This window comes from Microcaecilia unicolor, chromosome 5 (assembly GCF_901765095.1).
Source record: "Microcaecilia unicolor chromosome 5, aMicUni1.1, whole genome shotgun sequence".
Lineage (NCBI taxonomy): Eukaryota > Metazoa > Chordata > Amphibia > Gymnophiona > Siphonopidae > Microcaecilia > Microcaecilia unicolor.
Genome location: NC_044035.1, coordinates 57,759,460 through 57,776,146, shown reverse-complemented (window position 1 = coordinate 57,776,146; position 16,687 = coordinate 57,759,460). Strand labels below are relative to the sequence as shown.

Genomic DNA, 16,687 nt, shown 5'->3' with positions numbered 1-16,687 from the left:
AGATAACAGAGGAGACAAGGTATCATCACAAGAGGGAATCTCAAAAATATTTTACGACTACTTTACTAAAACCTTTTCAGGCGAACCTCAGGGGAAAGGCCCAGAATTGTTAGATTATCTGGAAGACTCCGGTATACCGAAGTTGCCTCAGATAGCTAGGGCCCGGCTGGGGAAACCGATTACAGCACAAGAGATACAGCAGGTAATAAAATCGCTCCCCCTGGGGTCCACTCCGGGCCCTGATGGTTTGCCCAATGAATACTATAAGCTACTGCCGCCGCAGGCCGGGGGGTATCTTTCCAAATTTTTTGAGGCGGTGGTTCAGAGAGGTTTTTTCCCACAAGAAGTAAACACAGCTCTAATTACATTGATTTTAAAACCCGGAAAACCCAGTAATCAGGTAACATCTTATAGACCAATATCGTTGATGAACTCTGACCTAAAAATACTTACGAGGGCAATGGCTGCACGACTCGCATATTATATGCCAGAGTTGGTTAGCTCGCCCCAGGTGGGTTTTGTAAAAGGCAGACACTCCACCCTAAATGTACGTAAGCTATTGCTGGCTATGGCTCACTGTCATACAATAGAAAAGCCTTTGTTAATAGTAGGCCTTGATGCTGAGAAAGCATTTGATAAGGTGCAATGGGATTATATGTTTGAAGTTTTGGAATATGTGGGGGTGGAAGGATGGTTCATGGAAGCACTTCAGGCTCTTTATGAGGGACCCTCAGCGAAGCTATTAATTAACTCATTCGTTTCCCCTTCCTTTGAAATCCAAGCAGGGGTCCGACAAGGCTGCCCACTATCACCATTATTATTCCTGCTTTACTTAGAGCCCTTGATACGTACTATTGAGAAAGATCCAGATATAGAGGGCGTAGAATTGCCATCTCAAAATGTCAAGACACTGGCCTATGCAGACGACTTGTTGATAACACTCACTTCCCCTCAGGAATCGCTTTATAGACTGATCTCTGCGGTGGAGGAGTTTGGGTTCTACTCCGGCTTCAGGTTAAATTTGCAGAAGTCGGAGGCACTACCCCTATTCCCTGAAATAAAAGACCGGTGGGTGGGTTGCTTCCCGTTAAAGTGGGCGTCAGGCTCTATTACCTACTTAGGAGTGAAGATTCCCACGAACTTAGCGGAGATTTATACTTTAAACATTGAACCTTTGAAGATGAAGACAGCAGAGACATTGAAAAGTTGGCAGAGTCTACCGCTGTCTCTGTTAGGAAGGGTAGCTTTATATAATATGGTCCTTTTTCCCATGTGGATATACAAGTTTCAAATGCTTCCTATATATCTGTTACGGAGGGATGAACAATGGCTACATAAAAGGTTAAATGGATACTTATGGAATGGGAAAAGGGCTCGACTAAACATAAAAAGGGCCCATTTGCCCAGAGCCAAAGGAGGTCTAGGCCTCCTAAGTCTGCGGCTTTTTTCCATTTCTAGTAACCTACGGCATTTGTCAGATTGGTTTCGCTCCACATCCTATTTCTCTTGTACAAAGACAGAAACACATATGCTAGGGAAAACCCATTTTGCAAATTGGGTGCATGGGAGGAGATATCAGGGAAATACCCTAGGCCAGGCCAGATTTATATTTCAGCCACTAAAACAAACCTGGAAGTGGGTTACTAGATTCCTTTCACTAGATAGTAAAAATTCCCCGCTTCTGTCGATCAGGGGGAACCCAGACTTTCCGGTAGGTGATACATCAATTGTATTTAGGGAGTGGGAAACCCACGGGATAAACTACTTGTTTCATGTTGTAACAGAAAAAGGGGAGATGAAGCCTTTGCAGGACATATGTACAGAATTTTATATTGATCAAGGAGATGTTTTTGCATACTATCAACTGAGACATTATGTGGCCGCTCTCCCCAAACAGGCTTTGACTGTGGAGATAGGTGATAAACTTACTGAACTGTTGGGCCTGGAGGCCCAACAGAGAGTACCATTAAAATACTTTCACTCTTGCATAAGAGAATCTTTCCCAAAGTTTGACTTTACCAAGATAATTGAGCAATGGAATGCAGAACTGGGACTTAATTTACAGGAAGAGCAATTACACAGCCAGTTACTATCGGTGACTAAATTTACAGAGAATGTAGCCTGGCAGGAACTACAGATAAAATTTTTGCTGAGGCTGTACATCTCGCCGTATAGGGCCTGGAGAGCGACCATAGCAGAGGTGGATTCTTGCCCAAAATGTGGAGTTTCCGGGGCACACCTGGGGCACATGTTCTGGACGTGTCCCGGGGTGCAACAATTCTGGAAAAACGTGGGTCTACAAGTATCTAGCTGTTGGGGCACAAGATGGAAGATAGCCCCAGGACAACTATTTGAGTCCTTTGCCAGTGCGGGGTGTATGCCAGCGAAAATGAAAGCCTTTTTAAAGCGCGCTGTGCTGATGGGCAAGAGAACGATATTACAATTATGGAGAAATGCGGAAAGCCCCTCTCTGGCACAGTGGCGTACAGCAATGATCCAAATGTGCTCTTTAGAGAAAAGGAAAATAAAGGACTTGGCGTCGGACAAAGGAGACATTTTTTGTGCCACTTGGGCACCCTTTTGGGACACACTTACCCCTACTGCTAGAAGCCGTATTCTGAACCTATGAGGGGGGGAGGGTAGGGGGGCAATAGAGTGGGTGGGGGGAGGGTAGGGAGGTGGGCATGTTTCTTGGGGAAGGGGGGAGGTGCAGGAAGGGGGGGAAAATGTTTAAACCTCGGTAGAGTTGTTGTGTGGTCTGTGAATACCAAGGTTTAGTGTACACTGTACCTACAATCCTGTAACTTTGTGTGCTTTTTGTGTTTAATAAAAATGAATGAAAAAAAAAAAATCTGAAAACTTGGTTATTTTAGAAGCATCAGCTCTTTTGTGATTTTCAATAATTCTGGTAGCTTTTTTGAGATTATTGTATTGCTCTTCCATTTTAATTATGTAAACCATCTCGAGCTTTATGATGTCTGATATTATATAAGTCTAAGGGCCTCTTTTACAAAGCCTCACTAGTGATTCCTAAGTGGTACATGAGAGAAAGCCCATAGAAATGGAATGGGCTCCCTCTCATCTACCTCACAGGAATCACTAGTGTGGCTTTGTAAAAAAAAAAAGCCCTAAGGTATTGTATTGCATTGTATTCTTTTTTCAAACATTCATCCTTATTCATTTTTATAAGTAATTCATTTTTTTTTTATATCCCAAGATAATCCTGATGTATGTTTTTTTAAAGTAGGAGGAAAAAACCTCAAACTAAAAGGGAACACTCCGTCGCCAGACCACCAACACAAGGGAGGACCCCCAGATCACCACGGGCAAAAAACCTCCCCCCCTCAATCCGGCAACCGCCTAACACCCAAAAAATCCCTGACGAACTGCTCAGCGCTCATAATACATAGAATAATTTGTGCACAGAATCACAACTCTATAATGTTTGAAAAAAAAAAAAAAACTTTTGACAGCAAAGTAAGAAAAATAAAATCACATATATGTTGGATAGGCCCTCACTCTGGGCCACTCACACAGGTGGGTTCTCAAAACAGTGTGAAGAGGTTACCATCAAGTAGACTGGCCTACAAATTGCCCACCAAGAGCATTTAGATCAGCATCAGGAAATAGTTACAAAGGAACTCTCTTCCCTCTTACAGGCCAATGTGGTTCAGCCTGTTCCACCAGGGAAAAAGGGCAGGGATTTTATTCCAAGTATTTCCTGATCACACAGAATATGGAAGGACTCCGTTCAATCCTAGACCTAAGGGCCCTGAACAAATACCTCTCCAAATAAAAGTTCAGGATGGTGGTTTCTTAGCTCCCTTATACCACTTCTCCAAAAAGGGGACTAGCTATGCTCTCTGGACCTAGATGATGCTTGTACCAACAAACAGATTCATCCAAGTCACAGGAAGTGTCTTTGATTTGACATATGGAAACACTACTACCAGTATTGAATTCAGCTGTTTGGCCTCAAGTGTTCACAAAATACCTAGTGGTCGTACCAAGGTATCTACACAGAGTAGAGATGCATATGTTTCCCTATTTGAATGATTGGCTGGTAAAGCACACAACTCAAGAAGGAGCAGAAAGATCAGTTTGCTCAACCATTAGGGTGCTGGAGTTGCTAGGTTTCATCATAAATTATCCCAAGTTTTATTTAAGCCTGACATAGCATTTAGAGTTCATAGTAGCCTTGCTAGACTTATCTGATGTAATTGTCATTCTCCCCAATAATGGATCTCCACATTGATATCCACTGTAGAGCAAATTCAGGCAGTTAGCAAGTAACATCTGTTCAAAATTGAAGGATGCTAGGCTACATGGCATCTATAGTTCATTCATATTTGGGTTATAACCAGTGCATTTTTTCTAGCAAAATAGGTGCCAGTACTCAAATGCCAGGCCACCCTTCAGGGGTGGGGTGATCACTGAGGGACCCATTCCACAATAGCCAGGCCCCCTGAAACCAGTCACAGAACCTATGACAAGGCAGAATTGGTATGTAGAGACTGACCTCTTTCATTAAAACTTGAGGTCCATGGGTCAAGTTTAGCAGACAATGAAAAAGGTGCCGGTACTCAGTACCCCCAAGTACCCCCTCAAAAAAAGCCCTGGTTATAACTGTTCTGTCCTCTGACAGCCTCACACTAGTTTATAATGTGATCCTAAAATGTGTTTAATGCTTTTACTGTTATTCTCATTCCTAAGGACTTTCACTGCTGCAGTTCCCACTGCAAAGATACATGAGCAATGCATTGTGTGTAAAGTAGTTAACAGGCAATGCAGCCACACTTGCCTATCTGTATAAGAAATGGTATCAATGGTTGTGCTACTGCCTAGAACTCCTCTCTCTCTCTCTCTCTGCCAAGCTTGGCTCCTTTGTCTTCTTGCTATCATTTCCTGGTCATTCTTACTATCTCTGTCCTGAGAGGTCAGCCAGGTATGACCTTTCCCTCCAATCGAGGGCCGTCCTCTAGCACCTCCCTTGCCACCTAGTGGCAGGCTCTGTCCCTATTGGTCCTTACCTCCTCCTCACTGAGCCTGTGTGAGGCTTCTTGACCTGCTTGTCCCTTTTGCCATGAGGCATTCTCCATCTTGCTACAGACATGAAGCATTGACCATCTTGCTTCAGACAGCACCTGTCCTGCTGAACTCTCTGCAACGAACTTGGTTTTTTAGCTTGAAAATATCTCCTCCCTAATGACATATCGCACTCTCCAGTCACCCAGCTTTGAACCACTTCTATCTACTTAACTATTTCTCACAGCTGCAATAAAGCTACCTCTCTTCATCTCCACCTCTAACCACTGCAACAGCTCTCAGGATTACAGAGTCTCTGTGCCCTGGAGCAATACTTCTGAACATCTGATTGAGAGTAAATTATCTGTGATTTATGCAATAAAAGAGACTTCAGAAAAATAATAGAGACTTCAGGTGTGTCTGGTGTGCCAAGGTTATACTGTCAAGATATCAAGACTTTGTAGTCTAACAAGTCCTGAGAGGCTTGAACAATAACCCATACTTATATGTAGATAGAGATTTATACATGTAAATATGCCTCTGCTATTTAAACACCGCAGTCAGTATTAAATTCACTGCTGATCACATTGTTTAAATTTATACCTCAGATAGTCAGTGCTGGGCTGTACCCAGATACTGGTACTGAATCTTCTGGTAGAAGTTGCCTGCTGTCAGTCACTCAGGTACCAGCTATATTCCGAACAGTAACCCAGATAATTACCCTGATAAAGTTAGGACAGACTTTATGCTGTTAGTAGACTTAATATCACTACTAACTGGTTAACCAGAAACTCTGCCCAGGCTCCATCTCCGGACTTTCCAAGCAATGCCTGGATACAGCCAAGGTGGTGTGTTAGGGTTTTTGAGTGACATTATTTGGATAATGCTGCTGAAAATGTGGATGTGGGATGGGTAAGTGACACTTGTCTAGTCAGGCAGATTCCATTCTTGCCCAGTTACTGACCTGTAGTGCTGCCCGGACCAAAGTCTGAAATGGGAAAATCCCACAGATGACTGAGAGAGTCCAGAAGACGAAGAGAATGCCAGAGTCCTGTCTGACAGAGTACCTCTTAGTATCATGGATGCAGAGAACCAGCAGCTGGAATGGTAAAGATCACGAGATTAACATTATGATTTTTTTTTCTTTCTAGCATCACACAGTATTTTGTGTTGCTCACCAATAAATCTGAAACAGTAGGATTCTGCAGGATCTTGGAAATATTAATCATTTGGAATTATATAATGCACTTCATAGAAGAGAACTGCAGTGTGAGTTCCAGTTTTTAACCCTTTTCTGCCCGCTACATGTGCAAGCCCATAACATTTTATGGCAACAAGGACATGAAAGGGTTAATATTTCCATAACATAAATACAGCCACCTCAAGGGTGGAGAACATGGCAGCTTGTTTCTCAGATATGAACTTCAAATAAACCTCTTGCAGGATGAAAGGAAAACATAGCAACATAGTAACATAGTAGATGACGGCAGAAAAAGACCTGCACGGTCCATCTAGTCTGTCCACGATAAACTCATATGTGTATACCTTACCTTGATTTGTACCTGTCTTTTTCAGGGCACAGACCGTATAAGTCTGTCCAGCAGTATTTCCCGCCTCCCAACCACCAGTTCCGCCTCCCATCACTGCTGGCTCCGGGCCGGCCCCCTTATAAGTCTGCCCTCCCCCATCCTAGCCTCTCAACCACCAACCCCTCTTCCCCCCGCCACCCAATTTCAGCTAAGCTTCTGTGGATCCATTCCTTCTGCACAGGATTCCTTTATGCCTGTCCCACGCATGTCTGAATTCTGTTACTGTTTTCATCTCCACCACCTCCCGCGGGAGGGCATTCCAAGCGTTCACCACCCTCTCTGTGAAGAAATACTTCCTGACATCTTTCCTGAGTCTGCCCCCCTTCAATCTCATTTCATGTCCTCTCGTTCTACCGCCTTCCCATCTCCGGAAAAGATTCGTTTGCGGATTAATACCTTTCAAATATTTGAACGTCTGTATCATATCACCCCTGTTCCTCCTTTCCTCCAGAGTATACATGTTCAGGTCAGCAAGTCTCTCTTCATACGTCTTGGAACGCAACTCCCATACCATCCTTGTAGCTTTTCTTTGCACCGCTTCCATTTTTTTAACATCCTTCGCAAGGTACGGCCTCCAAAACTGAACACAATACTCCAGGTGGGGCCTCACCAATGTCTTATACAGGGGCATTAAAACCTCCTTTCTTCTGCTGGTCACACCTCTCTCTATACAGCCTAGCAACCTTCTCGCTACGGCCACCGCCTTGTCGCACTGTTTCATCGCCTTCAGAAAAAGGGCAGTGTTTTTCTTATTACCCAAACAGAGCAGACCAAACCTAATCATAGGGCGAGAAAAGGATTTGCGATTCGACAACACAATAGGACTTGACGTCTATGCTGGTTTTTTCTTCTTTTTCTTGTCCTTATATGAAAATTGCAATTGTTCCTTTCAGGAGGATACATTTTAGCCCCTGACACACAAAAAAACAACTAACAGCCTTTTATATATAAAATAAAAGTAGGCTTTAAACAAAAGGTCAGTCAGATAAAAATATTTTAAAAGTCAGCTTAACTTTTAACTTCTCAGGGCATTGCATTTCACCAAATGACTTACCAAATAAGTATGGGGGTTTTTACTAAGGTGCGCTAGTGTTTTTAGCTCAAGCTAAAAATCAGCTGGCGCTAAATGCTGAGACGCCCATAGGAATATAATGGGCGTCTCAGCATTTAGCGCCAGCTAAAAACACTAGCGCACTTTAGTAAAAGACCCCCCCCCCCTATATTTTTAATTGCTTTCTGAACAACAATAATGAATCATTTTTCATAACTGGGCATTTTCAGAGGTACTAACAAGTGAAGTGTAGTGGAATATGCCCAGTTAGCCCCTGACAGATGATTTAAATGGCCAAGTGCCTCTCCTGGCCATTTAAGTCATTTTGAATAGTAGTTTAGTAAATGGGGCCTTGGACAATTGGGAGAGGTAATTCTATAAGGAGGGCACCAACATATCTAGGCATCAAGAATGCGTGTAGGTGGCCAGAAAAGCAGCATATATGTGCCCATGTGTGTACATATGTATTCAAATGACAATATTCTGGCAACACTTTGTTTTTATTTATTTATTTATTCATACTTGTATCCCACAATTAACCAAAAACAAGTTTCTGTTCAGTGTGGCTTACATTTAACAGTGGTTAGAGATTGCATTGTTTTCAATTACATTTACAAGGTTGTATGATGCTGTGTTTTACAGTGGTTGGCAAGATAACTATTAGTGTGTATGGAATAGTCATTGGGTTTCTTGAGAAGATATGTCTTAGTTCATTTCTTAAATGAAAAGATGCATTACAGTTAGAGGTTGTGTTGTGTATTGTTCTAGAATGATTAGTGCATTCTTTACTCATAGAATTTCCTGAAGAGGTAGGTCTTTTCTGAGCTGGAGGTAGGTCGTGATGCTTCTTATGACTATGGGAATTGAGTTCCACCATTTTGAGCCCAGGTAGCTCAATCCTGCCATGTAGGTGGACTTGTATAGTATGTTTTTGCAGTTGGGGAGGTGAAGTAGTATGTAACCTCTGGTTCCTGGGTTTGCATTTCTTGGTGATAGTTTGATCATGTCGTTCGGTGACATGCTAAACAGTATTTTGAAGATGATTGTGCTGGTTTTGAAAAATAGTCTGGCCTTCATCAGGAGTCAATGTAGCATTTTGAGTAGTGGGGTTGCTCTATCATATTTCAACTTTTTAAATATCAATCTCGCTGATATGTTTTGGACAGTCTGCAATGATCGTAGTAGGTTTTCTTTGCAACCTACATATGCTGCACTACAGTAATCTAGTTGGAACAATATCAACATCTGTACTATAAGACAGATTGACTATCTGGGGAAATAGTCTCTGATTCTTCTCAGTTTCCACAGTGTTTTAAGCTTTTTAATGTGATTGCAGCAACTTTGTCTTCAAGGGTCAGATGTTTGTCGAGAATGATTCCTAGTATTTGTATTTCGATTTTGTAAGATTATTGATCTATTATAAAGTTTTGGTAAGTAGTGGGATTGTGCTGGCTGGATAAAACCAGGGGTTTGGTTTTGTCTTGGTTCAGTTTAAGTTTGACAGTTGAGGCCCAATTTTCCATGAGGTCGAGTCCTTTTTTGGCCGTATCCAGTATCTCTGTGATGCAGTTGTTGAAAGGTATGTAGATGGTGACATCATCTGCGTATATGAATGGGTCTAACCCCATTCTTTCCAGTTTCTTGCCAAGTGGAGCCATCAGGATATTGAATAATATTGGTGATATTGGGGAACACTGAGGGGCCCTGCATTCAGGAATCCAGGAGGCTGAAAATTCATTGGACATCATGACTAGGTAAGATTTAGTTCTTAGAAAACCATTGAACCAAGCTGCTACTGCTCCAGTTATTCCTATGTTGTCGAGCAGGGTCATTAATATTGTGTGATCTACTAGGTCGAAGGAGCTTGACATATCGAATTGTAGTAGTATAGTAGTATTGACTGGCCTTTGCTTATTATTCTTCTGAATTTTGTGATCAGGGTGGTTATGACTGTTCCAGAGCTATAACATGGTCTGAAGCCTGATTGAGAACTGTGAAGGACTGAGCAGTGTGTTAGGTATTCCATTAATTGTTGTGCTACTAGTCCCTCCATTGTTTTTGTCAGCAGTGGTACTGATGCCACTGGTCTGTAATTAGTGAATTCACTGATCTTTCTGATGGCTTCTTTAGGGATTGGAGTGAGTATGATGTTGCCCTTGTCAAAAGGGAAGTGACCTTTCGAGAACATGTATTCTATGTGTTCAGTTAAGCATTTGATGAACCAATCTGGTGGGTTTTCCATTATGTAGTTTGGGCAGCTGTCTAGTAGGCAATTGGCATGTGCATATTTTGTCAGTAGTGATTTAACTGAGCTGGTTGTTGGTATCTTAAAGGAGAACCAGATTCTGTCTGCCTTGATGCCGTCCTCGTTGATTTCACATTCATGTAGGAAATCTGTGAGTGTTGTTTGTATTGCAGCTAGGTTTGATCTTATTTTTATTATATTTTCATCAAAATATTGTGCGAGCTCATCTGCTGTTGCTGGTTTTTCATTTGATGTTAGCAGAGCTTGTGTGTTCAGTATGTTTTTCATTAGTTCATATATTTTTTTCATGTTTATCTTTTCTGGGCGCACGTATGTGCTATAGTATTCTGCTTTGGCTATTTTTATGGTGTGTTTGTACTTGCTTAGGGCTTTCCTCCATGTGGTTTTTTGTTCATGTCTGATTTGGTTTTGGACCATTTTCTTTCCAGTTTCCTGCACAGTTTTTTCATCTCTAATAGTTCCTTATTGAACCAGGGGCGCGGTTGTCGTTTCTTCTTTGTTTTCATTTTGAGTGGTGCTATTTCGTTTAGTGTGTTTCCACTTAGTTTGTCCCAGTTTCTCATGAAGTGAATGTTAGTGGGTATGATGTTTGTTTGGCCATTCATCACTGTTGACCAGAAGCTATGGTTGTCCAGTTTTCCTCTGGTTAGGGTAGTGTGTGGTGTCCTCAGTTCTCTGTTTTTGCTTTTCTGTTTCCATTGAGGTGTGAAGGTGAGTTTGTTATGGTCTGACCATGGCATTTCTGCCCAGTTATGACTCTATTATATGGTTGTTATTGGCTAAGAGTCTGTAAGCTAATATGTCTAATTGGTGACCTTTTACATGTGCTATAAAATGGCACCTAAATTCAATGATGATAGTTTGAAGGTGCACATACACACAGACAGAGTGCGGGTGGGGGTAAACAGTTACATGTGTAAATTATAGAATTCTATAATTTACCCACATTAAATATTAATCTAGGCATGAGCATTTACACCTGCTCTACGACTGATGGAAATCATCACACCTAAAATATAGGTGCATATTTCCTACTCTAGTATTCTATAAAGACAGTTTCGAGGCAAGGTGGTTTACATACAATTGTACAGGTACTTGTGGACCTGAGGAACCAAGTTCGATTCCCACTGCTTCCTAACGGTCGGTAGTGGGTTGAGATCCTGGGGAACTGGGTTCAATTCCCTCTGCAGCTCTGTGTGATCCTGGACAATTCACTTAGCCCTCCATTGCCCCAGGTACAATATACTACTTAGGTTATGAGCCCATTAGGGACAGTACTAATACCTGTACAATTGTATGTAAACCACCTTGATTTGTGCTCAAAAGAGGTGGTATATCAAATTAATTAACGATAAGGAAAAGTAGACACCTACCTTCCTTTATAATAGGCTCCAGATAGGTAAGGCGCTAAAAACAGGTACCCTTTTATAGAATTACCCTCTTGATGGCAGAGAGGAGTCTTGAAGTCATGTGACAGGCACTGTTCCCTCTAAGCTGAGTGGGAGTCTTCTACCTACTGCCCTGCCAGTGGGTGGTGCTGTATCACAATCCCATTTTCAATAGTGAGGGACAGGCAAGGTCTGCTGCCTGGTTACAGGAGCCCTTATCGCCACCTCAGTGAGTGGCGGTAAGGGCTCCCCACCGCATGGCCATGCAGTAAGACTTCTCTTATCGCATGGTCATGTTTGTCTGGGGGATTTTTACCCGCTGCGGTAAAAAGGGCCCTGGGGCATGAGAAAAACAGCTCCTGGCGCTAGCGCAGGGCCCTTTTCCCATAGCTTGGTAAAAGAACCCCTGAGTAAATGACACTTTTGACTCCCCTTATGACAACACAGACTGTTTGGTTTGCCAATGTCATATTACATAAGCTGACAGATTTCATTCTTGCCTGGTTACTCTACAAATGGGTCCTACACCACTTGGCATATTCTCTTCACATCTTTGTTTCCATACAAAAGTATACACATAAATTTGTTCTTACCCACGTTACTGCATAAATTGACGGATTTGTGTACAGAACAGCTGGTTTCAGGGGTCCAAGAGTTGGGTCAGTATATTTCTTAAAGTCCTCTGAAATTGTCACAGCCACCTCAGCTATCGAGGTAAGGAAAAGTAGCCCTGTGAAACACTAAGGAATGACAAAAAGAAACAAGACTTAGCAACAAACAATGTATGAAATTAATTTTTTTGCCTGTATATTGCATTAGACAGGACTTTGATTTCAGATGTGAAATTAATGTTTTTAAGGGGTTGTTGTCAGGTTGGGAAAAGTTGTTTTGGGGGTTTATTGAGAGGTAAGGAGATTTGTATTAGAATTCTATATGGATTTTCTTGTTTTGTTAAATTGCCATGAGTAGTTTTACAGAGGCACGGGAAAAACGGGCATAAATAAATAAAAAATAAACAGATAAATAAATAAATGACACAATTATTTCCTTTTCATTTTATTTAATGACACTATTATTTCAATGTAGTTAATTTTATTTTTGGCACACTAATGTGGTATAGATAGATACTATCAGTCACTCCCTTAACCTGCTATCCCATCATTTATTGCACACTTTTCTTAGCCTTTACACTGGATGTCGCTTTATTACTACTGTTTTTAATTGTGTGTTGTGTGCTGTACCTATCAAAGCAGAATTGAAAGTTAGATAAGAACATAAGGTGTGCCATCTTCTTAAGGCCAAAGGTCCTTTGAGTCCAGCTTCGACAGCAATCAATACAGGTCACATGTACCTGGTAGGATCCAAAAGAGTACATCCATTCCTTGTTGCCTATAAGCAGTGGCTTTCCCAAGTCTGCATAGCCAATAATGGTTCATGGACGTTCTTCTAGGAACTTGTTCCAACCCTTTTAAAACCCAGCTTGCTATCTACTTTGACCACCTGGCTCATTTTTGAAAGAGAAGGACATCCATCTTTCGACATAAATCGGAAGATGGACGTCCTTCTCCCAGAGACGTCCAAATCGATATAATCAAAACCTGATTTTGGACGTCTCCAACTGCAGTCCGTTGCAAGGATGTCCACATTTCAAGGGAGCGTGTTGGAGGCGTAGCGAAGGCGTGACTTGGCATGCCTAACACTTGGACGTCTTTGACCCATAATCAAAAAAAGCAAGGACATCCCTGGTGAACACTTGGACGTTTTCACCCTGACGTGTTTTTTTTTTTTTTTACGAATAAGCCACAAAAAGGTCCCCGAAATGACCAGATGACCACCGGAGGGAATCGGGGATGACCTCCCGTTACTCCCCCAGTGGTCACGAACCCCCTCCCACCCTCAAAAAACATCTTTCAAAATATTTCGTGCCAGCCTCAGATGTCATACTCAGATCCATGACAGCGCATGCAGGTCCCTGGAGCAGTTTTAGTTGGTACTGCAGTGCACTTCAGACAGGCAGACCCAGGCCCATACCCCCCTACCTGTTATGTTTGTGGAGGAAACAGCAAGCTCTCCAAAACCCACCACAAACCCACTGTACCCATATATAGGTGCCCCCCTTCACCCGTAAGGGCTATGTTAGTGGTGTACAGTTGGGGGTAGTGGGTTTTGAGGGGGTTTGGGGGGGCTCAACACACAAGGTAAGGGAGCTATGTTCCTGGGAGCATTTTAAGACGTCCACTGCAGTACCCCCTAGGGTGCCTGGTTGGTCTCCTGGCATGTCAGTGGGACCAGTGCACTAGAAATGCTGGCTCCTCCCATGTCCAAATGGCTTGCATTTGGATGTTTTTGACATGGACACCTTTGGTTTCGAAAATAGCCGAAAGTCAAAGACGTCCATGTCTAGGGACGTCCAAATCTAGGGATGTCGAAATTTAAGGACGTCCTTGGATTTGGACATCTCTGACGGTATTTTCGAAACGAAAGATGGACATCCATCTTTTTTCGGAAATACGGTTTTCCCCGCCCTCGGATTTCAACGTTTTGCAAAGACATCCAAATCACAACTTGGATGTTTCTTTTGAAAATGCCCCTCCATATCTTCCAGCAACAAATTCCACAACTTAATTGTGTGAATGAAAAAATGCTTTTTTTTGAACCATGTGCTCTTGAGCAACTGTTGGCTTTCCCCTATAAAAGCTTGAGTAGTGTGGACTTTTTCTCCCTTTCCATCACTGCATAAGGAGGCTTGTAGCTTTGACCTTGATTCTAGAAGTACTATATCGCTGCCTGTAGGTTATAGGGCCATGGGGGCCACTCATTACTTACCTTTCTCAATTGAGAGAAAGGGTAAAGAGTCATGGATTTGATATACTAGCTTGCTGTGGTACAGCCAAAGCAGTTTACAATTATTATATGTAGGTATTTTCTCTGTCCCTAGTAGGCTCTCAGTCTAAGTTTATATTCTCCAACACATATTAACATAGTAAATGTTGGCAGATAAAGACCTATATTGTCCATGCAGTCTGCCCATCAAAATGGCTAGAGATGTATCTGGTACCCTGTGCAGGTTACACTTCTTCATGATCAAACACTGGCATCGAAGTGGAGGAGTGGCCTAGTGGTTAGGGTGGTGGACTTTGGACCTGGGGAACTGAGGAACTAAGTTTGATTCCCAGCACAGGCAGCTCCTTGTGACTCTGGGCAAGTCACTTAACCCTCCATTGCCCCGTGTAAGCCGCATTGAGCCTGCCATGAGTGGGAAAGCGCGGGGTACAAATGTAACAAAAATAAAAAATAAAATAAAAACAGGGCAACTGCCTCATATGATCAGGGTCGCAGAGAGACAGAGCAAGGCCTTGGGCAGCTGCCACCACCCCTATCTTGCTCAGGCCATCACCACCCCACGCTCCCTACCTTCCTGCATCAGTGCGTCTGCTCCTCCCTGGACTCAAAGGGGAGTCCACTGCCGAGGTCTGTCTCTCTCCTGCTCCTGTGTGCAGGTACCAGGTTATTGTGTTAATGCAATCACCCAGATCCAACAGGAGCAGGAAAGGGACAGACCCCAGTGCTGGCCCCCCTTGGAGGCCAGGCCCAGGGAATTTTGGCCCCACTGCCCCCTCTCAGTGGCTCTGTATATGATGCAATCTTGGAATATAATACCTTTGCTTTCAACCCTAAGAATGTCTTCTTCTCCCCCAATGCTAGCATTATTTATTCACTAATATCAACTTTATGATTCTATCCAGTGCATTTTTTCTAGCAAAAAAGATGCCGGTACTCAAATGCCAGGCCACCATTTAGAGGTGGAATGATCACTGAGAGACCCACCCCACAATAGCCAGGCCCCCTGCAACCAGTCACAGAATCTATGACAAGGCAGAATTGGTGTGTGGAGCTTGACCTATTTCATTAAAACTTGGGGACCATGAGTCAAATTTAGCAGACAATGAAAAAGGTGCCGGTACTCAGTACCCCCAAGTACCCCCTCAAAAAAAAGCCCTGATTCTATCCCTCCCCCCCCCCCCCATTAAAGATACACAGCACATGCAATCTTTATCTCTCCCTGCCAATTATAGGGCATAGACCATAGAAGTCTGCCCGGCACTGGTCCTACTCTCTAGCATACCAAGGGTGGGGCAGTGGGGGCGGTCCGCCCCAGGTGCAGGCAGCAAGGGGGTGCACAGAGCAGTCGTGCAGCTGTCAGCTCCATCAGTTCCCTGCTGGTATGCTTTCTGAGCATTCTTCTTTTCTGAAATGTATGAAGTTGGATGTTGCATGAATTAATGCTCACCTTAACACATTTGAAAGCAGAATTGAACAGTTGGAACAGCGGGTAAGCTTCATGGAAGACCCGATGACACAGGAGCTTCAGCTAGCCAAAGAAGATGCAGGAAACAGACAATGTCGCAACAATATTCGCCTACTTAGTCTCCCCAAAAAATTGGAGGGTGAGAACCTAATTAAATTTCTTAAAGAATTTAATACCGAAACTTTTGAAACTCATTTCAATATCCCTTTGAAATAGAAAGGGCTCATAGAGTTCCATTGGGTTCCTTCAATGGCGAGAAAACACCGTGGCCTATTATTATGAAAATTCTGAGATTCCCTCAAGTTCTTGAAATTTTGCAACTAGCCAAATCACATCACAATCTTAATTGGAATGGTCATCAACTACATTTTCTTCCAGACTTCACTAAAAATATGGTGGACACTTGTAAAAAATTTCTTAATTTAAGACCCCATCTGAAGGCCTTAAATGCACATTTTGCATTATTAAATCCTGCTCATATGAAAGTAACCCACCTCAATGCAACAAAAATGTATACTAATCTGGCTCTACTGGAAAAATACATTTCTGAACAAGAAGAAATCATTATGCATACTTCTACATGAATTATTGTATGAAAGAACTGCTGTAACTCCGTACATTACAATGGACTTATACTTGATCCAGTATATGTACCTTTTGATTACTGTTGCATGCCAATGTCTCTATTTTACTCAACTATATTCATGAGTATGTTATTAATATATTTGGCAGCTTTATTTTCCTTGCTATTGAATATATACAATAGCTGTGATATTGCTTATTAAAGGTTATGTTCAATACTGTCTATCATTTCCAGGGAAGGTGAGGAGATTTTGCTTCTTTTTCATCTCCATTCACACTCTTTCCTCCGTTGGGCTCCTAAGGGAGATTAAAATAATTATGGCATTTTTCCTTTTTGCCATAATTGTTCTGTTTTTGTTTCTGTTATTGTCACAGGTTATACACTCCACATTTTAAACTTACTATTTGGGTGCAATGCTGCTATTATTCACTTCATTTTAGGATATCTTTAACTAAATGCATAAAATGTGTCTCTCT

The 16,687-nt window shown here is 42.4% G+C and overlaps 2 protein-coding genes across 2 annotated transcripts in view; both read right to left on the bottom strand.

The window, feature by feature from the left end:
• Positions 1–16,687, bottom strand: part of ALDH18A1 (aldehyde dehydrogenase 18 family member A1) — a 948,333-nt gene that overhangs the window by 835,743 nt on the left and 95,903 nt on the right. The gene's annotated exons all lie outside the window — the stretch shown is intronic.
• Positions 1–16,687, bottom strand: part of ABCC2 (ATP binding cassette subfamily C member 2) — a 143,184-nt gene that overhangs the window by 106,056 nt on the left and 20,441 nt on the right. Inside the window, exons 3-4 of the mRNA XM_030202930.1 lie at positions 11,913–12,059; positions 5,990–6,124 (exon numbers count right to left, since the gene is read on the bottom strand). Of these exons, the coding sequence (XP_030058790.1) occupies positions 5,990–6,124; positions 11,913–12,059 (282 nt within the window). The remainder of the gene's footprint in view (positions 1–5,989; positions 6,125–11,912; positions 12,060–16,687) is intronic.